The sequence below is a fragment of the Podarcis melisellensis genome (assembly GCF_964234715.1).
Source record: "Podarcis melisellensis genome assembly, chromosome: 1".
NCBI classification, from domain to species: Eukaryota; Metazoa; Chordata; class Lepidosauria; order Squamata; family Lacertidae; genus Podarcis; species Podarcis melisellensis.
Genome location: NC_138528.1, coordinates 4,430,533 through 4,456,668, shown reverse-complemented (window position 1 = coordinate 4,456,668; position 26,136 = coordinate 4,430,533). Strand labels below are relative to the sequence as shown.

At 48.0% G+C, this 26,136-nt stretch overlaps 1 protein-coding gene across 1 annotated transcript in view; it reads right to left on the bottom strand.

Moving 5' to 3' along the window:
• The window catches only part of NID2 (nidogen 2), a 73,739-nt gene that overhangs the window by 25,559 nt on the left and 22,044 nt on the right, over positions 1 to 26,136 (bottom strand). The window contains exons 4-10 of the mRNA XM_081909108.1: positions 22,072 to 22,781; positions 20,340 to 20,489; positions 18,132 to 18,377; positions 15,924 to 16,124; positions 12,908 to 13,138; positions 9,997 to 10,140; positions 8,897 to 9,025 (exon numbers count right to left, since the gene is read on the bottom strand). Coding sequence (XP_081765234.1) covers positions 8,897 to 9,025; positions 9,997 to 10,140; positions 12,908 to 13,138; positions 15,924 to 16,124; positions 18,132 to 18,377; positions 20,340 to 20,489; positions 22,072 to 22,781 — 1,811 coding nt within the window. The remainder of the gene's footprint in view (positions 1 to 8,896; positions 9,026 to 9,996; positions 10,141 to 12,907; positions 13,139 to 15,923; positions 16,125 to 18,131; positions 18,378 to 20,339; positions 20,490 to 22,071; positions 22,782 to 26,136) is intronic.

Sequence of the window (26,136 nt, the reverse complement as noted above, 5' to 3'; positions counted from 1 at the left end):
ATTACTTGGGAGTAGAAGTAAGGCAGGAAGCTGATGGAAGCTTCCTATTGAGTCAGAAAGAGAAAATTCTTTGTTTGATAGAGCAGTTTGGCATGGAAAACTGCAAGCCAGTTCAGACTCCCATGACACCAGATTTCCCAAAGACAGTGTGTGATGATAAATTTGATCAGCCTGAGTTGTATCACTCAAAAATAGGATCACTGTTATATTTAAGCCAGTGGTCAAGGCCAGACATTGCATGTGCTACAAATGTTCTGAGTCAACGTGTATCTAAACCCAGTACTGCTGATTGGTGTGCTTTGAAAAGGCTTATCAGATATCTAAAGGGGACATTAAATGTATGTTTGAAGATATCTAGTACACAAGACGAAAAACTAGAAGTATTTGTTGATGCGGACTGGGGAAGCTGTGTAGCTACCAGAAAATCTACAAGTGGAATGGTTATGATGTTTGCCAATTCCATAATTGGGTGGAGGTCAAAGAAACAAGGATTTGTTGCAACCTCATCCTGTGAGGTAGAATATGGGAGCCTGTCGCTAGCATGCAATGAAATCATGTGGTTTATACAGATACTAAAAGATCTAGATTGTAAAGTTGATTTGCCTATCCAAGTGTATGAAGATAGCCAATCGTGCATTGCATTAGCGGGCTCGGAAATAATGGAATCCGCATCAAAACATATTGCTATCCGTCATGCGAATGTTAGAGATTGTGTACAGAATGGGGTAATCAAACTGGAGTATTGTCAATCACAAGATAATATTGCTGATTTGTTCACCAAGCCTTTGCCAGCAACATGCCATAATGAACTGATGACAAAACTGGGTTTATGTATATAATGTATGTATGTATTGTTTCTGTTGGGGTTTTTCGCATTTAAAGAAACAGAAGGGGTGTCACGGCTAAAATGGCCGCTGTTTCTTTAATGCGAATAAAGCTGGGTCAGCATGACTCAGCGGTCTGCACCAAGTTGTATATATAAGTGAGAAATGTTAGTTTGTTGCTGAGGCTGGTGTTTGGGTTGGTTGGTGCTGGTGTGTGGAGTTATTCAGTCGTGTTTTGCACAAAGACTTTTAAGAATAAAACTCTGCAAGGATATTCTCGTGGACTCTTTTTGTGCCGACAAGGGTCCGAGGACCAGGCTGAAGAGGCAAAGGGAGGTCAGAACCTTTTCCTCCTTTTTTTTGCTTTTTACAAACACTGACATATCCCACTCTAATAAAATACTATATGCTTTTTTAAAGAATTTAAAATTCTCTTCCGCTATTTCTTTTTGAAGACAGAAGAAATACCATCAATGGAACAATGGCAAGAAAAGCTGATGAACTATGCAGAATTGGCTAAGCTAACAGACAAACTATGAGAGAACAAAACGGAATTCAAAAGAGTCTGGGAACCATTTACAGTTTATTTGCCGAAACAACAGAATGGACTGGATTCACTGGCAGGATTTGAATAAACTTTCACCATTTCATTTGAGTAACAGATATTTCAGAACAAAATAAAAAAAATTCCTTCCAGTAGCACCTTAGGAACCAACTAAGTTTGTTATTGGTATGAGCTTTCGTGTGCATGCAAACTTCTTCAGATACCATGCACACGAAAGGAATAATGGTACCAATGGTACCAAATAGTATGTGTAATGGGAAAAGGGGGCTGCTCGTGCGTAAGCGTTTAAGCCCTCCAAGCTTTACCATCAGTTCCTAAACTTTCCCAGTCCGCGGAGCCATGGGTGCATGGCTACCTCAATCGCTGGCAGAATCCGTCAGTGGGCGCTTCCGGAATTTACGCCAACATAAGAGTTCTTTGACGGAAACTCTCCTTCTGGATTCTCTGCGTGACAGTTTCCTGCGTGGAGTGGGCGTCCCCAGCGGAGGTCCTGAGCCCTCCCCGCTGTTCTCACTGGAAACATCTTGGAGCCATTCCTCCGATTGAGTTTCTGCAGGGACTCTCCCTCTCCCCCTACTGGTACCTTCCTCAGCATCCGAAGGTCTCCTAGCCTCCTTGAGCCCTTCCACCGCCTGACTCTCCGATGGCAGTTCCCTGACAGTATGGGAAACAGCCTTACTAGAAAAATTAACCAATAAACTGAAACTGACACGGGGACAAATAGAAGAAGATGCCTTCATCCCAGTATGGCTCCCTTTTATCACATACACAGCCCAACAAGACAAGGACAATAATCCACCAACAGCATACATATCAATATGGCTAACCTGATCCAAAACACCCACCCACCCCACTCACACACGAAAACAAAGACCACCACAGCCAACCACAAATGAACAACCACACTCTAGGCCAACCCCAACCTCTCTCACCACCAAAGGAACACAAGTGAATGGCAAAAAACCTGCACAAGCAACGCTATCACCAAACCCTACATATACAGTGGTACCTTGGGTTAAGTACTTAATTCGTTCTGGAGGTCCGTTCTTAACCTGAAACTGTTCTTAACCTGAGGTACCACTTTAGCTAATGGGGCCTTCCGCTGCTGCTGCTGCTGCCGCCGCGCGATTTCTGTTCTCATCCTGAAGCAAAGTTCTTAACCCGAGGTACTATTTCTGGGTTAGCGGAGTCTGTAACCTGAAGCGTCTGTAACCCGAGGTACCACTGTAGTAAGTAAAATAGAAACATCACCCCACCCCCACTCATCTCCCCCCCACCTCTTTCCCCCTATTCTTCCTATTGTCTCAGCAAATGAAACTGATTTGTAAAAAATAAAAAAATGCTACGGAGGGGGGGAATATGAGAGAGAGACATTGCACATACCTTTGTAAATCAAGAAAATCTTTAATAAAAATACATTTTAAAAAAGAAAAAGTGCGGGGTCATCCTTCTCCCCAAATTCAGTGCTGTCAGCACTGGCGGGGAAAACAGGGCATCAGATCAGAAGCTGGTATGGCTTTCATAATTTTGGGACCATCCCTGGAAAATCGGGGACTTGGAGGGTATGGCTGCCTTGCTTGGAGGGCAAGGTCCACTAAGTGTGACGGCTTGGGATCCTCGCACAAGATCTCGTGGGAACCTGGGACGACCCCACAGGATCTCGAGAGCAGTGGCGTAGGGTGGGGGTGCAGGGGGCGCTGGCCGCACCAGGCGCAACATCGGGGGGGGGGGCGCACTCGCACTCGCAGCTCTCTGCCCCTACCTGGCTCACTCACTCTCTCTCACTGCAGTGCTGGCTGTGTGAATCCGATCCGAGCCGCCGGGTCGCCGCCCACTGTGGAGGGGGTGGGTGCCAGGCGTGCAGTGCAGAGAGAGAGCGAGGGACTATCTGGGGGAGGGACAGTGCAGCGGCCGCCCAGCGCAGCGCTGAGCGCGGGAGAGAACCACACCAGACCAGACCAGGCAGCAGCAAGAAGAAGCTGGCAGCGGCGGCAGGTTAGGGGTTAGGGGGCGCAAATTACTTGCCTTGCCCCGGGTGCTGACAACCCGTGCTACGCCACTGCTCGAGAACCGGTGCGTCAAGAAGGCCTTGCCCACCCCCAAGCAAGGTAGAAGGCTTAAAACATCTCTGCCTCGCTTGCATTTCTGTGATGGCCTGGGAATCTGATTCAGAGGCTGAACCTGAGGAATCCCAGCCTGCACAGGAGTCCCTGCCTCCAGAACCAGCTGAGCTGGGGCAGGAGCTTGAGCCTGAAGGGTCCTCACCTGTGCTGGATCCTCAGGTGCAGGCATCAGCTGAGTCTGCTCTGGCTCCTGAGGTGATGGAGGTCCCATTGCCTGCGGTGCTCCACTCTCAGCCCCGTCAGAGGAAGGTGAGGTTGCCTCTGGGTCCGGTAACCCTCCAGCCTCTCCTGAGCTGCAGAGGCTCAGGGCAGAGAGGCGGAGGGAACTAAGTTCTCGCAGGAGGAGTGCTTGCCTCCAGGCCAGGAGAGGCGAGTCACCTGTGGACCGGGGCCGCCCTATGCCTCGGGGCAGATAAAAGCCAGCCAGCCCCAGTCCCAGGTTGCGGGAGCAACATCGTTGGTAACCTGTTTCTGCCAGCACCCTGTCCTGCTCTCCTTCCAGAGTTCCTGACCATGCCCGGCTCCTTGCCTTGGACCCCGCTTTGCCCTTGACGGACAGCCTCCATACCCTCGACCTAGGACCGGACTCAGACCACGCCGCATGGTAACCCTCTCCAGGACCAGCACAATTTCAATGGCAGAATTTCAACTGCATGTGGTTGAAACTGCGCAAGTTAAATGTGTGTATGATGCGATTGCTCTACATTTTTAAAACCCAGAGTGAAAGCATGGAGAACCTTGTGTGTCTCCCCCCCCCCCCCAGGTTGCTGTGCTAACTTTTCTCAGGATTTCAGGACATCCCACGGAGCTGCTCTCCGCAGTTGCAAAAGCAGAGAAATCTGGTGCTGAATTCAGCACTTACCGTATTTTTCGCTCTATAAGACGCACCAGACCACAAGACGCACCTAGTTTTTGGAGGAGGAAAACAAGAAGAGAAAAATTCTGAATCTCAGAAGTCAGAACAGCAAGAGGGATTGCTGTGCAGCGAAAGCAGCAATCCCTCTTGCTGTTCTGGCTTCTGGGATAGCTGCACAGCCTGCATTCGCTCCATAAGACACACACACATTTCCCCTTACTTTTTAGGAGGGGAAAAGTGAGTCTTATAGAGCAAAAAAATACGGTATTTTTGCTTTTAAAAAGTTACGTTTCTAGCCCTTATGGCTAGAAAATCTCAGAAGCCTTAAAGTCAACAAAGACTCTCCAAGCTTCCTTCTTTTCCAGATTAACACCATTCCACTGCATGCTTTCCTTCACAGCTAGCTGTAGCTGCAAATGGAGAGTTAATTGATACCATGTCGGAAAAACCCCCAAAGTCAAATTTTCCAACTGATGTCAGCAGAACCCTGGGAAAAAAGAGGTTTCAGAGATTGCGGTATTTGTTCCGCCTGCAAAGGCTGACATTCCCAAGACTTCCCTCTCAAGAAACAAGTTAGGCAATGATGAGGACTGTGCACAACAAGAGCACAGAGGTCTCACAGAATATGGTATTGCCCATGGAATTCAGCTTCCTGAGAAATTCTGCTCTCCTTAGGGAAAAAAACAAGCAAGGTGCTAGTTCTCATCGTTATCTCTGAAAGTGCATGCACAAAGCCTGCTCCACAATATGCCCAGTGTCTCATTGCACCAAACAGCTCCCTCAGCCTTTCCTCATAATTAAGCAAAACTGCAAAAAAAGATAAAAATAGCAAAATATTGCAACTTAAGGTAAACGGCGCGAAGGTGATCTATTTGCATAATATATGCAGGTTACAGAATCCAGCACCAGAATTTTTTTTTAAAAAAAGTATTTCTAAGTGGCTCTGAGATTCTCTTGTGGGGGGAAGAAGCACCTGCGTCAGAGAAGGGACAGTGACAGAGGTGCGTCACAATGCCCTGTACCATTTCAGATGGCAGGCAATGCGGGGAGGAGGCGCTTTTGACCATTCCCTGCATGCAGAAAAACAGCTCATCAGGGACCTGCTACTCTACCAGGTGATGCTGAAGTTCTAAATCAGCATGTGATTTCCAGAAATAAAGAACTGGGCACAGAGATTTGAACAGGAGTAGCCAACCTGGCACCCTCCAGAAGCTGGCAGACTACAACTCCCGTCAGCCCCAGCCAGCAGGACCAATGGTCAGGGCTGATGGGACTTGGAGTCCAACAAGATGGGGAATTCACCATGCCAGCCACACCTGGGGTGGAGGAAAAAGAAAGTCCATAACTCCCATGCTGAAGAGCAAGGAGGCCATCTGTCATGGGTGCTTTAGTTTAGATTCCTGCATGGCAGGGGGTTAGAATAGATGACCCCCAGGGTTCCCTTCCAACCCTATAAGTCTATGATTCTATGACAGAGCTCAAGGCCACTTTCAGAGATGGGTGGCTACAGTGGTGCCTCGCAAGACGAAAAGAATCCATTCCGCGAGTCTCTTCGTCTTGCGGTTTTTTCGTCTTGCGAAGCAAGCCCATTAGCGGCTTAGCGCTATTAGCGGCTTAGCGGGCTTAGCGGATCAGCTGATAAGCGGCTTAGCAGATCAGCTGATAAGCGGCTTAGCGGATCAGCTGTTAAGTGGCTTAGCGGATCAGCTGTTAAGGGGCTTAGCGGATCAGCTGTTAAGGGGCTTAGAGGATCAGCTGTTAAGGGGCTTAGCAGCTTGGGAAAAAGGCGGGGGGGGAGGAAAACCCCCCCGCAGGAACTCGCAAGACATTTTCGTCTTGCGAAGCAAGCCCATAGGAAATACATTTTGCGAAGCACCTCCAAAACGGAAAACCCTTTCGTCTAGTGGGTTTTCCGTCTTGCGAGGCGTTCGTCTTGCGGGGCACCACTGTGTATGGTTTTTTTTCTTGTTTTTGTGTGTGTTGTGAACGCCCTAAGATCTACAGATGGAGGACGGTATACAAATACCGTATTTTTCGCTCTATAAGACGCGCCCGACCTTAAGAGGAGGAGAACAAGAAAAAAATATATTCTCTCCCTCTCTGCGAAGCGCCTCTCCAGCAAAGCGGGAAGAGAAATGGACGGGGCTCCATTTCTCCTCCCACTTCACTAAAGGGGCGCTGCGCAGAGAGCGAAAGCAGCGATCCCTCTTGCTGTTCTGGCTTCAGGGATAGCCGCGCCAAGCCTTTTCAGGGCAGGGGGAGCATTCCTCCCGTTGCCCTGAAGAGGCTATTCACGGCTATCCCTGAAGTAAGGAGAGCAAGAGGGATCGGCTCTCCTGGCTTCAGCAAAAGCTGGGCAGCCTGCATTCTCTCCATAAGATGCACACACATTCCCCCTTACTTTTTAGGAGGGGAAAAGTGAGTCTTATAGAGCGAAAAATACAGCAATCGTCACAATAAAGTGAATTTGCACTTTAGGGACGCGGGTGGCGCTGTGGGTTAAACCACAGAGCCTAGGACTTGCTGATCAGATGCTTGGCGGTTCAAATCCCCGCGACGGGGTGAGCTCCTGTTGTTCGGTCCCTGCTCCTGCCAACCTAGCAGTTCGAAAGAATGCCAGTGCAAGTAGATAAATAGGTACCGCTCCAGCGGGAAGGTAAACGGCGTTTCCGTGCGCTGCTCTGGTTCGCCAGAAGCGGCTTAGTCCTGCTGGCCACATGACCTGGAAGCTGTACGCCGGCTCCCTCGGCCAATAAAGCGAGATGAGCGCCGCAACCCCAGAGTCGGCCACGACCGGACCTAATAGTCAGGGGTCCCTTTACCTTTAAAATGAATTTGCAGGTGATTTTTTTTTCTCTTTTGTTTTTTTCTCTTGTCTTCTTTTCTTTTCTTTTCCTTTTTTGTAATATTTAAAAGTAATAAATATTAATTTTAAAAAAATTTTAAAAAATGAATTTGCAGGTGCATTCAAAAGGTGCCAACAGAGAAAATCCCATTGCAAAAAAACGGAAAGGGTGGTGGTAGCTAAACAGCAGGAGAAACGCAGGCAAGTGTTCCTTTTCCGAGACAAACAGAGCCCGGACGTGCACCGATATACTGAGGCCCACCCAGAGCAACGCAAACCAGCTCCTCCCCAGACTGAAGCCAAGAGAAGATTTGTGCAGAAGACACACAAGTGTACATGAAATAAGGGGTTGAAGGAGGACTCCAGCTGGCCAGGCTGGCTTGAGACATTTCGGGAACTTGTGACGCAAATCCAAAACGACAGCCCCCCCTCACACCAATCCACATGGGGCAGGATCCGTCAGGAGGCTCTCTAGCAAGCCTAAGCAAAACGATTTCTTGGCAGCTCAGTGATAGAAACCAAGTTTGCAAGAACGCAGAGAGCAAGCCATGGGGACAGAGGCCTTGTCTCCTAGAGTTCCCAGACAATTGCTGCCAGTCCGAGCAGACAATACTGAACTGGATTGTTTTCTTATTCATTCCATAAAAAATTATATACCGTTTGTTCGTTAAACAGAAACAAAAAAAAAACCCCTCAATGCAGTTTGCAAAAAGATAAAACCAGAAAACCAAAACAATTACAGTGGTACCTCTGGTTACGTACTTAATTAGTTCCGGAGGTCCATTCTTAACCTGAAACTGTTCTTAACCTGAAGCACCACTTTAGCTAATGGGGCCTCCCGCTGCTGTCGTGCTGCCAGAGCACGATTTCTGTTCTCATCTTGAAGCAAAGTTCTTAACCCGAGGTACTATTTCTGGATTAGCAGAGTGTGTAACCTGAAGCATCTGTAACCTGAAGCGTCTGTAACCTGAAGCGTATGTAAGCCCAGGTACCACTGTACAGCCATACATACAAAAATGAAAAGACTAAAACCCACATTAACTTTCTAAGCTTCTGGGGGAGGGGAGCTTGTCTCAGCAGGAATGTTTTTAGCAGGTGCCAAAAAGAGGAAAGGGAAGACGCCTCCGTGGTCTCAACAGGCAGGGAGTTCCAAAGTTGCCACACTAAATGATCCAAATAAATGCAGAAAATGGAGATTATGTGGCACCAGCAGGAGTGCCAAAGTACAAAGGTACAGTGGTACATTTAGTTGCGGACACGATCCGTTCCGGGGTGCCGTTTGCACCACGAAAAGCCTGCCTCTTCTGCGCATGCGCGCAGCGCGCTCAAGCGCTTCTGTACATAGCACACATCAATTCTGTGCATGTGGCAAAACACAGAAGTATACACTTCCTGGTTTGCATCGTTCGCAAGCTGAAAAGACGCAACATGAACCTAACGCAACACGAGGTATGACTGTATAAGGCAGCTTCCAAATTCTCTTCTCCCCCCTCTCCCCACTGGACTTTAGTGGCAGAAGGGGCATCTTTGATGGCGCAGAATGCCAACCACGGCTAAGTCGAGGGATGCCACTGTCCACAGTCGCCCAATTGCTTCTTCTCCCCATCGCTTACCGCCCAGATTTCGGAGTTTGCGCCTCCCTCGATGAGGACACGCCTCCCTCACCAGAGACTAGCCCCTTACCTACACAAGTGGCCCGGTCCCCTGCGATCTGGTATCCACTGGGGCACTCACACCGGTAGCTGCCGGGCGTGTTGACGCAGACGGATTCTGGGCTGCACCTACTGCGGCCCTCTTGGCATTCGTTGACATCTGAGGGGGCAGGATGAATGGGGAGAAAAACGCTCAGGCCGATTCTTCCAGGCGGTTCCGGCATCATTTCACATTATCAGCTGCATAGCCGCCAACTCCCCCCCCCCCCCCGGCCTCTCCCTCCCCATGGCTCGTTCCGGCCAGGACGTTCATCCCCCATTCAGCTACAAAAACACCACCAGAGCCAAACAGATCCAGATGTTTTCCAGGGAAAACAAACTTCCACGGCTTAACCTCTTAAGCGTGCTAAACATGCACAGATGGGTCTCAAATCACTCTAAGTTCCCATCCTTCGACCCACCCCCTCCCCCCAGCTCCTTGGCGTAATGGTAAGATGCATAGCTTGGTATATTTTTATATAGGGAGAACATTCACAAATAAACTACAGTACTTCTAGCTTGGTGGTCATCCCTGTCTCCAGTGCATAGCTGTCAATGTTTCCCTTTTCTCGCGAGGAATCCTATTCGGAATAAGGGAATTTCCCTTTATAAATGGAAAACATTGACAGCTATGCTCCAGTGTCCAGGAGTTCCACAGTTTAACTCTGCTCTACGTAAATAATAATAATAATAATAATAATAATAATAATAATAATAATAATTTATTATTTGTACCCCACCCATCTGGCTGGGTTTCCCCAGCCACTCTGGGCAGCTTCCAACAAAGATGAAAGATACACTAAAATGTCACATATTAAAAACTTCCCTAAACAGGGCTGCCTTCAGATGTCTTCTGAATGTCAGGTAGATGTTTATCCTTCTTATTATCTGTCCTGACTCTTGGAATCCCCACTTGGCCTTTTAGGCTCACGGGGTGCCCTTGTGGCAGTTACTATCCCTCAGCCCAGTCTCCCTCGCAGGGTCGTTGTGAAGGTAAGACGCAGAGGGGAGAATGACGGGCGCTGCCTTTAGCTCCTTGATGGGAAAGTGGGAGGTCAAGGTTGGAGTAAGAGTAACAGCAGCAATGCTCACCTGCACATTCCTTGCCATCACCCCAATATCCGGCCGAGCATTCGCAGGTATAATCCAGACCGGACCCTGGTTGGCAGCGGGCTGTTGTGTCGCATGAGTGCGTGCCATCGTAGCAGGGGTTCAAGGTGACTGTCCCAGAATCCTCTACAGGTGACAAGAAAAGGAGAATGTGTATTTTTTTTAGTAATAATAATAATAATTTATTATTTCTACCCCGCCCATCTGGCCGGGTTTCCCCAGCCACGCTGGGTGGCTTCCAACAAAAGATTAAAAATACATTAAAACATCAGTCATTAAAAACTTCCTTAAACAGAGTTGCCTTCAGATGTCTTCTAAAAGTCATATAGTTGTTTATGCCCTTGACATATGATGGGAGGGCGTTCCACAGGGAGGGTGCCACCACCGAGAAGGCCCTCTGCCTGGTTCCCTGTAGCTTTGCTTCTCGCAATGAGGGAACCACCAGAAGGTCCTCGGCGCTGGACCTCAGTGTCCGGGCAGAACGATGGAGGTGGAGACGCTCCTTCAGGTATACTGGGCCGAGGCCATTTAGGGCTTTAAAGGTCACCACCAACACTTTGAATTGTGCTCGGAAACATACTGGGAGCCAATGTAGGTCTTTCAAGACAGATGTTATGTGGTCTCGGCAGTAGTACAGCTTACATTAATTTTTATTAATTTTGTTCAACATCATATCATGAGATATCCAAACCAAGAAGCTGGTCTTCAGGCAATGCATGCAAAACAACAAACAAATAACCTAATTTCTTATCCCACTTGACTGTTTGTATAGAAGGCGATAAACTGTTTAAGTTAACCTATAAGTGTGTGGAGAGTCTCCTATTTACGTTTTCAGCTGGGGGCGTAATATAAAGCTGTGCCATTCAATGACAAAGGAGTCTTTGTGCCCCTGTCACTTGACTTTTCTCTAAACTAAATAGTCCCAAAGGCAAAGTCCACCTTTGCACTGTGACCAGAGCTGTACGCAAAAATTGCGGCGCGGCCGTAGAATGTTCGGAGACGAGAGCGAAGGGGGCCTAACTCTGAAAACCACGCAGGCAGGATCTCAGCCAGCCTGCAACACGAACCCCACATCTGATGTTACGAAAGCAAAACAGGACTATTGCATCTCCTTCCAGAATCTTTGCAAGTTGCTCCTATGTCCCTCTCGCCGTGGCCCAGATGACCAGTTGTCCTCCCAACCATCTCCCCGGGTCCTGCAGTTGTGCAAACAGCTCCATCCTCCTTTGGCTATTTTTACAACCAGGTTATAAAGCGTTTGGATTACAAACTGGAGATCTGGAACTCATTTGTGCGCTTAAGGAGAGAGGGGAGGAGGAGGAACAACAAACTGCATCTTTTGTTGCTGGAGATGAAGCTGTGAGCAGTAGACCACCCCAACTCTCTCTCCATGGGAATTCCTACCTCTTGCCCCACAAACATTGAAATCACTCTATCGCTACCAGGAAGAAGAAGCCTCATCCATTCTCCAGGATTGCTCCGTCGGGAAACCAATTTCACAGGATGCGTTTTGCAAAACCCGGGAGACAAAGGCGAGAGCAAGCAAAAGCCCACACCAGCTTAATAATAATAATAATAATAATAATAATAATAATAATAATAATAATTTATTTGTAACCCTCCCATCTGGCTGGGTTTCCCCAGCTACTCTGGGCGGCTTCCACAGAAACCAAAAATACATCATTCCCGCCCTGTGGAATGCCCTCCCATCAAATGTCAAGGAAACAAACAACTATCTGACTTTTAGAAGACATCTGAAGGCAGCCCTGCATCCATCAGTTTTTAATGTTTTATGTTTTATCGTGTTTTTAATATTCCGTTGGGAGCCGCCCTAGAGTGGCTGGGGAAACCCAGCCAGATAGGTGGGGTATAAATATATTATTATTACAGTGGTACCTCTGGTTGAGAATGGGATCCATTCCAGAGGCCCGTTCGCAACATGAAAAGAGCACAACCCACAGTGGCGCATTTGCGTACGCGCGGGTTGCCATTCGCCACTTCTACACATGCGCATGACATTATTTTGTGCTTCTGCACATGCGCAAGCAGCGAAACCTGGAAGTAACCCTTTCCGGTACTTCCGGGTCATCGCAGGACGTAACCTGAAAGAAGGTAACATGAAGTGGACGTAACATGAGGTACGACTGTATTATTCTTCTCCACCACCCAAAAAAACCATCCCTGCAGTGTCCTCTGTGGCCAACTCAGTGAAAATGTGGTTTGGGAACGGTGCAGATAAGATACGATATGATAATCTTTATTGTCATTGTCCCATACAGAACAACGAAATTGAAAAATCTACATATAACATTCAAAACCCAACAAGCCTGCTATCTCAGCTATCCCAACCTGGTTAGCCCCCTGAAAACTCTGATACCCCACATTTTTAAATACAATATACTTCCATAGAGACTCCTTAAAGTAAAGGTAAAGGGATCCCTGACCATTAGGTCCAGTCGTTGCCGACTCTGGGGTTGCAGCGCTCATCTCACTTTACTGGCCGAGGGAGCCGGCGTACAGCTTCCGGATCATGTGGCCAGCATGACTAAGCTGCTTCTGGCGAACCAGAACAGCGCACGGAAACTCTGTTTACCTTCCCACTGGAGCAGTACCTATTTATCTACTTGCACTTTGATGTGCTTTCGAACTGCTAGGTTGGCAGGAGCTGGGACCAAGTGACGGGAGCTCACCCCGTCGCAGGGATTCGAACCGCCAACTTTCTGATCGGCAAGTCCTAGGCTCTGTGGTTTAACCCACAGCGCCAAGCATCCCAGGGACTCCTTACACTGTGTTTAAAACCAGAATTGCATTTGGGTAGAAGCCAGCAACTGACATCCGGGGGCATATTGCCTCTTCCGTGAATCTGCCCGACCTGCTTTTAAAGACAACGTACCTCCCAGCGGTCCAATCTGGTTGGTGACAGCATAGCGAAGCACGCTCTCCTCCTCGTTATACAAGGCAAAGATGCGGTCCACCGTCAGCTGCTGAGCGGCGGGGAACAGCCTGCGGTGATGGGCGTGAGGGCACTCTTGGTAGGTGATGTTTTGGTGCAGGCGGTAAGAGAAGGTTTGGCTGACGTTTCCGGAAACAAGGGAATACTCCCGATAGGACGTGGACGTCACAACTGGGGAAGAGAGGAAAGGGGGAGTGCTGGGTTCGTCTTAGAAAATAATAATAATAATAATAATAAAATAATAATAATAATAATAATAATAATTTATATCCCGCCCTCCCCAGCAAAGCCGGGCTCAGAGCAGCTAACAGCAAAATAATACAACATTCTAAAATCAATTCATTATAAAATCAGTTCAAATCAAATTGATGGCAACCATTGCACTAGAGTTCTGTGAAGAATTACCAAAGGAGGGGGTCAGGCTGTGCCCTGGCCAAAGGCCTGGTGGAACAGCTCTGTCTTGCAGTCTCTTGTGAAAGAGCGTTCCACCAGATCGGAGCCACAGCCGAAAAAGCCCTGGCTCTGGTTGAGGCCAGCCTAACCTCCCTGTGGCCGGGGATCTCCAAGATGTTTTTGTTTGAAGACCGTAAGGTCCTCCGTGGGACATACCAGGAGAGGCGGTCCCGTAGGTATGAGGGTCCTAGGCCAAGTAGGACTTTAAAGGTTAAAACCAGCACCTTAAACCTGATCCTGTACCCCACCGGGAGCCAGTGCAGTTGGTAAAGCACTGGGTGAATGTGATCTCGCAGCGAGGACCCCGTAAGGAGTCTCGCCGTGGCATTCTGCACCCGCTGGAGTTTCTGGGTCAGTCTCAAGGGCAGCCCCACGTAGAGCGAGTTACAATAATCCAGTCTGGAGGTGACTGTCGCGTGGATCACAGTGGCTAGGTCAGGGCGAGAGAGGTAAGGAGCCAACTGCTTAGCTTGGCGGAGATGAAAAAACGCCACCTTTGTTATAGCTGCAATCTGCGCCTCCATGGAAAGGAAGGTGTCAAAGATTACACCCAAACTCTTAACGGACGGTGCTAGCACTAATTGCACCCCCGCAAGAGATGGGAGTTGCCCCCCCAATCCCATATCGTCCCGACCCAGCCAAAGGACATCTGTCTTCGAAGGATTTAACTTCAAGCGGCTCCCACGTAACCATCCAGCCACAGCTTCCAAGCATCTGATCAGTGTGTCTGGGGCCGAGACAGGATGGCCATCCATCAACAGATAGAGTTGGGTGTCATCAGCATACTGATGGCAGCCCAGCCCAAAACTCCAGACAAGCTCCGGACAAAATCACTGCCTCCTCTACAGGTGTGCATCGCAGAATCATAGAATTGTAGAGCTGGAACGGACCATTTAGGGCCATTTAGTACAACCCCCTACAATGCAGGAATATTTTGCCCAAGGTGGGACTCGAATCCACAACCTTGAGATGAAGAGTCTCATGCTCTACTGACTGAGTTATCTCAGTGGTACAGTTATGGCAATCACCCAGAAGTATGTCAGACAGCATGACAAGAAGAAGAAAAAGCAGGCGTGATATGTTTTGCTTTTAAAAAAAATTAACAATTTAATGGTGGTTCATTCATATATTCCTTCCTTCCTTCCTTCCTTCCTTCCCCCCAGGACTTTCCTTTTTGGTGTTTTGGGTGCTTATTGTTACAGATACTAAGATGCTGCCGCCAGTGGCGTAGCGTGGGGGTGCAGGGGGGGCCGGCCGCACCAGGTGCAACATCTGGGGGTTAGGGTTAGGGGGCGCAAATCCACGGGTTAGGGGGCACAAATTACTTGCCTTGCCCTGGGTGCTGACAACCCACACTACGCCACTGGCTGCCGCCCACCTTAAGAGAAAAGACTAACATGACAGATTGCTTCCTTTTGAGCCCAGGAGGTGAATTGTTTTATTTACCGTATTTTTCACTCCATAAAACGCACCTATTTCTTTAGAGGGGGAATGCAAGAAAAAGGATATTCTTTAAAGGGAGCGCTGAGCAGAGCCTGTATGCATCCCAGGATCTGTACAACGCTCCCGTCACTGACGGGCTGCCCTTCTCCCTCCTCGGGGAAAAGCCCCCAAGAGCCGCACACACGCTACGCGCCACTCTTTAAAGGGAGCATGGCTCTGGGGGGGCTTTTCCGGGAGGTGGGGGAAGGGACTGAGGGGCTAAGCTAGAAGCTAGAACAGCGAGAGGGAGCGCTGCGCTGCGATCTCTCTTGCTGTTCTGGCTTCTGGGATAGCTGCGCAGCCTGCATTCGCTCCATAAGACGCACACACATTTCCCCTTACTTTTTACAAGGGAAAGGTGTGACTTATAGAGCGAAAAATACGGTATTTAAATTTACATACAGCCCTTCTATAGATCTCAGGATGGTTCACAGCATAAAAACACAAGATCAAAACGTAAAATGCACAATAAAAACACAAACAAGAACAACACAGATCAATAACACCCTTCCCACAAACACATTTAGAAGAATATGGGGTGCTAGCTCCAGCTAGGAACATAGCATACGATACAATAATCTTTATTGTCATTGTCCCATACAGAACAACGAAATTGAAAATCTACATCAGGCATTCAGAAACCAACAAGGCTGCTATCCCAGCTATCCTAGCCTGGTTAGCCCCCTAAAAACTCTGATACCCCATAATTAAATACAATACACGCTTGCTCCATCTAACTCAGCCCTGCCTACGCTGACTGTCTTCAGGGCCAACGGGGGATTTGAATTATTATGATTATGATTATTATTATTATTATTACTGACTGAACGTCTTGCTGGTTATGAGACTCTTCACAGAACACATTTTTTTGGTGCAAACTAAGTCTTTTCCTGCTGAAGAACTTTGGAATGCTCGGCGTACGAAATTTATAGATTCCTATTAGCGGGGGGAAAGACGATTTGCAAAACGCAAAACACAACGCAGCTTCTTACGGTCAAACTGAGCCTGGGCTCATCCATACCTGAATCTGAGTAGTGGTAGATCTCCTTGAAAGGTGCAATGTGGACGGTGAAATCCTCAGGGATGTAGGGCACCTGACCTTGAATTTCAGTCCGAACGCTGAGGTAATTCTCTGCATCCAGCCCGTCGGCTGTTTGCTTGACCGAAACCTTTTCCTCTCCTGGGTAGAAAGTGGCTTCAAAATGGTGAGTGAATTTAGCACCTATTGTGGGGAGAGGGAAAGACCCGGAATATTTTATTTGTATTTATTTTAAAATTATCTTCCTTACCCACCTTTTGCCATAAGGTTCCTGGGGCAACAGAACCAGCAATATACGATACGATAATCTTTATTGTCTTTGTCCCATACAGAACAACGAAATTAAAAAAAATCTACAACAGAAGGCAGCCCTGTTTAGGGAAGCTTTTAATGTTTGATGTATCACAGTATTTTAATATTCTTTTGGAAGCTGCCCAGAGTGGCTGGGGAAACCCAGCCAGATGGGCGGGGTATAAATAATAAATTATTATTATTATTATTATTATTATTATTATTATTATTATTATTATTATTATCAAAAGCCAACAAGCCTGCTATCCCAGCCTGGTTAACCCCCTAAAAACTCTGATACCCCATACAGTGGTACCTCAGGTTACATATGCTTCAGGTTACATGCACTTCAGGTTACATACTCCGCTAACCCAGAAATAGTGCTTCAGGTTAAGAACTTTGCTTCAGGATGAGAACAGAAATCGTGCTCCGGCAGTGCGGCAGCAGCAGGAGGCCCCATTAGCTAAAGTGGTGCTTCAGGTTAAGAACAGTTTCAGGTTAAGTACGGACCTCCGGAACAAATTAAGTACTTAACCTGAGGTACCACTGTAATTAAATACAATATACTCCCACAGAGACTACCTTACAGTGCGTTTAAAACCAAAATCGCATTTGGATAGAAACTTTTTCTCAGGCTGCTAGTCCTAGTCTTTATAACCCTGTACCTTCTTCCAGAAGGCAGAAGCTGAAAGAGATCATTTCCGGGGTGCACACTATCCTGCGCTATCTCTGCGGCTTTCTTATGGCACCTGGAAGCATAGATTTGATCCAAGGTGGGAAGGGTGCATCCAATTATTCTCTCTGCAGTCTCTACAATCCTGGACAGCATTGTTTTTTCCCTGACCGTGCAGCTCCCAAACCACACACACAGACCATAAGTTAATACACTCTCCACAGAACAATGTAACCATGCAAGTCAAAACAGCTTTTACAATTATTAAAAGAATGTTCAACAAAAGCAATGCAGTTCAGGTCAATTGAAACGCAGAACAACCTTAACTGCCAGGATAAACAGGTGTGTCTTTTGCACAGGATAGAGGCAGACAATGAAGTTGCCGGGTGCAACTCTGTGGGGAAGGAGCCCCACAATTTTAGGGACCGCAGCAAAATCCCAGGGTGCCATTTCCCACCCCCCTGTCGAACTTAACCCCAGAGAAGTTCTGCAGAGAAGGAGCTCGCTCGGGCTGCCGGCGCTCAAGAGACAGCTTTTTCTTTCCTTTTGATACATTTATTATCTTTCTGCAAAAGAGTTTGGGTTTTATTGCTTCATACGTTGCAAATAATAATAATAATAATAATAATAATAATAATAATAATAATAATAATAATAATAATAAATTATTTATACCCCATCCTCCCCTGCCAGAGCCAAGCTCAGGGCGGCTAACACCAATAAAATCACAGTAAAAACATAATGGGGGGGAACCAATTTAAAATACAGGTTACAGCCTCATTTTAAAGGTAAAGGAAAAGGGACCCCTGACCATTAGGTCCAGTCGTGGCCGACTCTGGGGTTGCGGCGCTAATCTCGCTTTACTGGCCGAGGGAGCCGGCGTACAGCTTCTGGGTCATGTGGCCAGCAGGACTAAGCTGCTTCCACCAGGTTGGGGCCAGTGCTGAAAAGGCCCTGGCCCTAGTTGAGACCAAGCTAACCACCTTGCAACTTGGGATCTCCAAAATGTCATTTGTGGACCTTAAGGTCCGCCCTGGGGCATACCAGGAGAAGCGGTCCCGTGGGTACCTGGGTTCTAGGCTTTTAAAAAAGATGGGAGGCAGGGTTCGTGAGGGTTGTGACCTGGGGAGAAGCCTGAGGGATGGGTTGAGAGGTCTGGCATCCCCCAGGCTTGAAGCTCCCCCGCCCCTGGCCTTCACTCTCGCCTGTTCTCCTTGGGGACTCACCAGCGATCCTGAAGCCATTTTTGTAGCCCGGTTTCTCCAGAGCAAAAAGCCAGCCGAAAAAGCCCCCGATGGGAGCCAGAGGCATCAGAGACCTTGCGGCCGGCTGAGGGATGTGGCTGATGGCCGTGTAGGCTCGCCCGTCGTTGCCAACAATGTAGGCATGCATGTCCACTTCTCCAAAGCGCAGCGGCGTCCGGCCCACCAGCAGGTCTCCGCTCACCTTGCCGTTGAGACGGTGAGCAGCGCCTGGGAAAGCCAGAGGAGACTTTTAGCCAAAGCAGAATCACCACCACCACCATCATCATTTTATTGTTTGTACCCCACATATCTGGCTGGGGTGTCCAAGCCACACTGGGCGGCTCCCAACAGAATATTAAGAACATGACAAAATATTACACATTAAGAAACTTCCCTGCACAGGGCTGCCTTCAGATGTCTTTTAAATGTCAGATAGTTGTTTATTTCCTTGGCATCTGGTGGGAGGGCGTTCCACAGGGCGGGCGCCACCACCAAGAAGGCCCTCTGCCTGGTTCCCTGTAGCTTTGCTTCTCGCAGCGAGGGAACCGCCAGAAGGCCCTCAGCACTGGACCTCAGCGTCCAGGCAGAACGATGGGGGTGGAGACGCTCCTTCAGGTACACTGGGCCAAGGCCATTTAGGGCTTTCAAGGTCAGCACCAACACTTTGAATTGTGCTCAGAAACGTACTGAGAGCCAATGTAGGTCTTTCAGGACCGGTGTTATATGGTCTCGGCGGCCGCTCCCAGTCACCAGTCTAGCTGCCGCTTTCTGGATTAATTGCAGTTTCCAGGTCACCTTCAAAGGTAGCCCCACGTAGAGCGCATTGCAGTAGTCCAAGTGGGAGATAACTAGAGCATGCACCACTCTGGCGAGACAGTCTGTGGGCAGGGAGGCTCTCATCCTGCATACCAGATGGAGCTGGTAAACAGCTGCCCTGGACACAGAATAGACCTGCGCCTCCATGGACAGCTGTGAGTCCAAAATGACTCCCAGGCTGCCCACCTACACACATATCCATCAACTGATATTCAAGAGCACAAGAAGAGCTTGCAGAATCAGGCCAGGGGCCCATTTATTTCAGCATCCTGAGCTCACAGTGGCCAACCAGATGCCTCAACGGGGAACCTGCAAGTAGGATTCTAACACAAGATCCACTCTTCTCTCCTGTGGTTTCCAGCAACTGGAAGTCACCATTATGGCTAGTAACCACAGACACCACATGCTGATTCTCTGAAGAATTCAACACTTTCCCCTAGAATTATATATTTGTATATAGCTTCGGCTTGAAATACAGTTTGATTTATGGATTACAGTGGTGCCTCGCAAGACGAAATTAATTCGTTCCGCAAGTTTTTTCTTCTTGCGAGTTTTTCGTCTTGCGAAGCACGGTTTCCCATAGGAATGCATTGAAAATCAATCAATGCATTCCTATGGAGACCGTCCGGGGACAGAGGGGAAGCGCCGCGCGCCTTCCCCTCTGACCCCGGACCTGTTTAAAGCAAGGGAAGGGGCAGCGGGGAGAAGATCGCTTCTCCCCGTTGCCGCCCCTTGGTTCAAAAGGGGTCCGGGGAGAGAGGGGAAGGCGCGCGCGTGCTTCCCCGCTATCCCCGGAGCTTGCGGGGCAAGCTTCGTTTTGCGAAGCAAGCCCATAGGGAAATGCGTCTTGCGAAGCGGCTAAGAAAACGAAAAACTCCTTCGTCTAGCGAGTTTTTCGTCTTCCGAGGCGTTCGTCTTGCGGGGTACCACTGTATATTTCTACGCCTCTTTTCATGCAGATGAATCCCAAAGCAGCTTACAAACAATGCATAACATGATAGAACATCACAAACACAACGTAACTCATATGGAATTATTAACAAACCACCACTGAAACATCTAGAAAAACACTAACAAGGCAACGACTGTAAAATAAACATCACAAATAAAGCAAAAATCATATTGCATGATTAACAAATCGATTGCAGTGTGTGTATAATATGCAAAACAATATTAACATGAACAAAATAGCAGCCCCAAAAATAAACTATGCATTGTTGATACACACACTTTCCATATCCCCATGACTTGCAATCTTTTGCTCTATTCAGCTCCTGAAAATATACCACCGATACATCATTTTCATCACAATTTTTAACATAATTTTAAAATAATAAAAAAAAACCTCGTCTTATACACAGAAAAATATGGTACCTTCTGGCAAGCAGTGTCTTCCGTTCCCGTAGAACTTAGACTGGCAGTGGCAGCAGAAACCTGTGCTGTAATCTGTGCAGAAGGCATGCAGGGAGCACTGGCGGTGGTGGTCCTCGCAGGTCTCCACGTTGGCAGTGCTGTAGGTGAACCCTAAATGAAAAAAACGCAAGTTGTTTTATATCCTATATATCTCAGAGGGAGCAGGCTGCCACAGCTGTGTCAACTTGCCCTCCCACACAGAGCTCAGAGCTCGTCCTGTAATCCACCCCCTCTGGGCTCAGAATCTCACCTGGCTCTGGGAGAATCAGAAACCAGGAAGACCAACATTTTAATAAGGAACGGGGGGAATTTATAACTTATCTTAAAGACCATTGTAAACAGTTAAAATTGTGAGTAGGATTGGAATATCCCTTGTAGCTTAATGGTGAATTTTGGATACAACAGAGAGTATCCGCTGAGAGAGATCATCAGGGGGTTTGGGCTGGGTGTCCATCAATATGCAGATGATACCCAGCTCTACCTCTCTTTCAAATCAGAAACAGTGAAAGCGGTGAAGGTCCTGTGTGAGTGCCTGGAGGCGGTTGGAGTATGGATGGCGGCTAACGGATTGAGGTTGAATCCTGACAAGACCGAAGTTCTGTTCTTGGGGGACAGGGGGCAAGCCGGTGTTGAGGATCTGCATTGGTACATTTCCGAGCACAATTCAAAGTGTTGGTGTTGACCTTTAAAGCCCTAAATGGCCTCAGTCCAGTGTACCTGAAGGAGCGTCTCCGCCCCCATCGTTCTGCCTGGACACTGAAGTCCAGCTCCAAGGGCCTTCTGGCGGTTCCCTCATTGCGAGAAGCAAAGCTACAGGGAACCAGGAAGAGGGCCTTCTCGGTGGTGGCACCCGCCCTGTGGAATGCCCTCCCAGCAGATGTCAAAGAGATAAACAACTACCTGGCATTTAGAAGACATCTGAAGGCAGCCCTGCTCAGGGAAGTTTTTAATGTGTGATATTTTGATGTATTTTTTATCTTTGTTGGAAGCTGCCCAGAGTGGCTAGGGAAAACTAGCCAGATGGGCGGGGGACAAATAATAAATTATTATTACTATTATTATAAAATAATTGGATTATTATAAAAGATGCAGGAGGGAATGATTAGCAGCAGAACCCACAAAGGGGAGGAGGGAGCTATTAGAGATTCATTGGAATCTTGCTTTTATGCTGTATTTTGGGTATGTGACAGTATAATTTCTATCTGAAAAACCAAATAAATAAATAAAAATGGGGTGGGGGGGGAGAATCTCACCTGGCCTCCACAGGACATTTGACAATGCTGAATATTGGTCCACCTAGCCCAGCACTAGGGTACAATTTGCTCCCAGCCCAAGGTTCTTGTGTTAATTGTCAAAGTCCTAAACAACTCAGAATAATATAGCTGCAGAGATGGAGGAGGCCCCAAAGGTCGTTCCAACGAAAGAGTTTTGACAGTGAAAAGGTCTCTCTCGGAAGGTGGTGGACTCTCCTTCCTTGGAGGTTTTGAAGCAGAGGTTGAATGGCCATATCTCAGTTGAGATTTCTGCCCCCGCGCTTGGGGGGGAAATAATTTTTTTTCTTTATTTCCCCCCAAAAAAAAAAAACCTAAGTGCGCCCTATGGGCCGGTGCGCCCTAGAGGACGAAAAATATGGTAAGAATCTCCAGTTTCAGAGACTGAGGTCTGGGGTAGGGAGATGTTCTCAGGAGCTTACCGTCCGGGTCAAAGGGGAGGTCCTCATCCACACCGACAACCCGTCTCCTGTGGCTGAAAGGAGGGGTGTCTGGGAAGCTTTCGAGTATAACTTCGCCCTCCGGGTAGTCTGGGAAGATGTCCGGGTCCGTAGGGTCACTTGTGCCTTCTCCCTGCGGGGATAGGCTGCCCCCATCTCCATGGCGCCTCAGCAGAACAGCTGTGACGGCCTCGATCGGTCTCTCGTACACCGGCGGCAGGGACGGGGTCCTCGCGTTTTCTTCTACTACAGAAGGTGGTGTCAGTTGCTCTGACAGGTACAGGAGGGCCGAATCCAGTTCAGGGTATGGAGTGAGGCTGCTGGGTGCTGAGTAAAGCGAGGTGGGCTCCACTTCTGAGTCCAGGCTGGCGCCTGAGTGCCTTGGCTCGCTGTAGTCGACCTGCGGATCGGCGTTCGACGAGGCACTGGGTCCCGGTCCGAGTGGCTGCCCGGTGGGCACCACAGGCAGGTACTCAAAATCGTCTTCGCTGTCATCATAGAAGGGATCTGCGTAGTCGAGGTTGGGGTCGGGGTATTCCGGCTCCAGGAAGTTGTGGCCGGTGGAGCTGGTCTCGGGGAGTTCCGGAGGAACAGCAGGGAGTCCGCCGAGCGAGGCAGGGACCACATTGCCCAGCTGGGAGGCACTGCCAATATGGAATGCCCAGATGCCAGGGATGCCCATGTTGCTCAGCCTAAAGGAAGGAGGAAGAACAGGGCTTGATTAACCGTTAGGACATCAAGGGAGAACGGAGGGTGGGCACCACAGAAATTTCCCACTACCGGATTTTTAACATCAACAAATCACTCAGCTGAACGTTTGTTTTTGCAGTTGAAGGATGTTTAAAATCCCCACAAAGAAATCAGAAGAAGTACCGACATTGAAAGATTGGCAAAAAAATTTTTTTTTAAATGATTGAATTAGCAAAAATGACGTCAACAGTTAGAAAGGCAATCTAATCAAAATCTCAATCAGGAATGGGAATGTGTAGAAGAATACATAACCAAAAGATGCTCCAACAAGGATTTATTGATATGTATAGACTGATTTCACAAAGTTAAGTTAAAAATTAAGCTAAGGTAAGCTAAGCAAATACAGTGGTACCTCTAGATGCGAACAGGATCCGTTCCGGAGCCCCGTTCGCATCTAGAAACAAATGTAATCTGTGTCTGCACGTTTGCACGTGCACAGGTCACGTTTTGGTGCTTCTGCGCATGATGTCATTTTGAGCGTCTGCGCATCCATTACTTCCGGGTTGCCGCGGAGCGCAACTCGAACGTGCTCATCCCAAAGCACATTCAACCCGAGGTATGACTGTATATAAGATTGAATGTTTGATTATTAAGATACAAAACTACCATCTCAATAATAAAGTTACAAAATAGAAACAAGGAAGTCACGCACAGGTGGAGGGAAGACACAGGGCAAGAAATAAGAAATGGATAAATGTGGGTACATAATGAAATGTGAATTTACGAATATAATGTATATGTTCAATATGTAAAGATTTCATATATGTATTGCAATATTAATAATAAATAAATAAAGTGGGGGAAAAAATCACCCCCACAGAGCACCTATGCAGCAAGGCAGGCTGGGAACTTTATCTGAAGTACAGAAGCAGGTGCGTTACATAAGATTAGTTTTGAGAATCTGATCGTGGAATCAAAGAATTGTAGAGTCAAAGGGGGACCCCCAGTGTTCCTGTATCCCAACCCCTGCAGTGCAGGCATCTCAGGAATCTCAAAGACTTTGCAATTCGAACAAGGAGAAAAAAATCTCAAATACAAATAAAGTGGAAGGATACAAAAAAAGAAACATTATTTTCCATCTTACTGTAGGTTTTTCTTCATTTTGATGAACAAAAAACTATTTTATGGTTTATTATTGTGTATATTTTGAATGGGGACATGGGTGGCACTGTGGTCTAATCCACTGAGCCTCTTGGGCTTGCCGATCAGAAGGTCGGCGGTTCAAATCCCCGCAACTGAGTGGGCTCCTGTTGCTCTATCCCACCTCCTGCCAACCTAGCAGTTCGAAAGCACACCAGTGCAAGTAGATAAATAGGTACCACTGTGATGGGAAGGTAAACAGCGTTTCCGTGCGCTCTGGTTTCCGTCACGGTGTCCCGTTGCACCAGAAGTGGTTTAGTCCTGCTGGCCACACGACCCAGAAAGCTGTCTGTGGACAAATGCCAGATCCCTCGGCCTGAAAGCGAGATGAGCACCGCAACCCCATAGTTGCCTTTGACTGGACTTAACCATCCAGGGGTCCTTTACCTTTACCTATATTTTGAATCCCCTTCATGGATCACTGCCTTGTCGTGGTGAAGGGGCTTGAATAACTCAGAGAAGCTATGAGCTATGCCATGCAGGGCCACCCAAGACGGACAGGTCATAGCCGAGAGTTTAGACTAAATGTGATCCACCTGGAGAAGGAACTGGGAAGCCACTCCAGTATTTTGCCCAGAAAACTCCATGGACATAAAAAAGGAGATGCTTTGAGAAGAAAGTGAGAGTTTCCAAGGCATGCTCTGGTCCATGGGGGTCACAGAGAGTCGAACACGACTAAACAACAACAACAAGTATTTTGAATAAGATATATATACGGAGGCACCAAAATCTTTCCAGGGCTTAGGGCCTCTAAAGATCTTTCTCCAGCCCTAAGGAAGAAGGGTGAAAGCCCAATGGCTACTGATTGACAACCACCTTTTAAAAATAAAACAAAACAAAATTAAATTAAAACTTCAACATGAAGAGTGCGAATTCATGAAACAAGACCATCCTGGCTCCCAGTGGGGCTGAGCAGTGCCCCGGGAAGCCTGCAAGCAGGACCTGAGAGGCAACAGCCCTTTCCTGCTGCTGCTCCTCTTCAGAAACTGGTATTCATATAGATTCATGGAACTGTAGAGTTGAAAGGGACACCCAGCGGTCATCTAGCCCAACCCTCTGCAATGCAGGAATCTCGGCTGAAAAATCCATGACAGTGGGCCATCCAGGAGCATACAGACTTTGACTTGGCATTAGTTCAACATTCACGCTGTGCCTGAGGATTTGGGCCGGGGGGGCAAAACTGAGAGGCAGCCTTACCCGCTGGGCTTACGGTCTAGTAAAGCATGATTCGGAGGAAAGGGGGATTTTATGACAACCGACAAATCCCTTTGGGGCTCGGGACCGAGGAATCTCGGCGCGTGTAATTGCCTTGGCGTGATCCCCGCCGCCGAGAGAAAACAATGTGGTCCGGCTCCATCCCACACTGGCAGAGTCTGGATATCCGTGTCGGATGGGTCGCTTGGATCATGTTACTAATTGCAAACAGCAGAAGCAGCTCTGCTGGAGAGGAGCTGGGAAGCAGCGATGGGATCCGGGTTGGCCACACGATCAAAGGACCGAGGCAATGCAGATCCAGATCACGGGGGAATTTGCTCTTCAGAGCCCAGCTTGGCAGAGCTCAAATTCTCTTGCTCCTTCAACACCCCAAGTAGCATCAAAAATATGCATGTAGTTCCTAAACAGCAACAGCACATGGCAGAATGCAATGCCCACTTTTCTAGGATCAGGAATGGAATAGGATGCCCATCTGTTGTGGATGCTCTAGTTGAAATTCCTGCATTGAATTGAATTGGGCTAGATTACTGTCCCATCACCTCCTGGCCGCCGGGACCACATAACACCGGTTCTGAGAGATCTGCATTGGCTCCCAGTACGTTTCTGAGCACGATTCAAAGTGTTGGTGCTGACCTTTAAAGCCCTAAACGGCCTCGGTCCAGTATATCTGAAGGAGAGTCTCCACCCCCATCGTTCAGCCCGGACACTGAGATCCAGCGCCGAGGGCCATCTGGCGGTTCCCTCATTGCGAGAAGTGAGGCTGCAGGGAACCAGACAGAGGGCCTTCTCGGTAGTGGCGCCCGCCCTGTGGAACGCCCTCCCATCAGATGTCAAAGAGATAAATAATTACCTGACATTCAGAAGACATCTTAAGGCAGCCCTGTTCAGGGAAGTTTTTAATATGTAATGCTGTACAGATGGGCGGGGTATAAATAATAAATT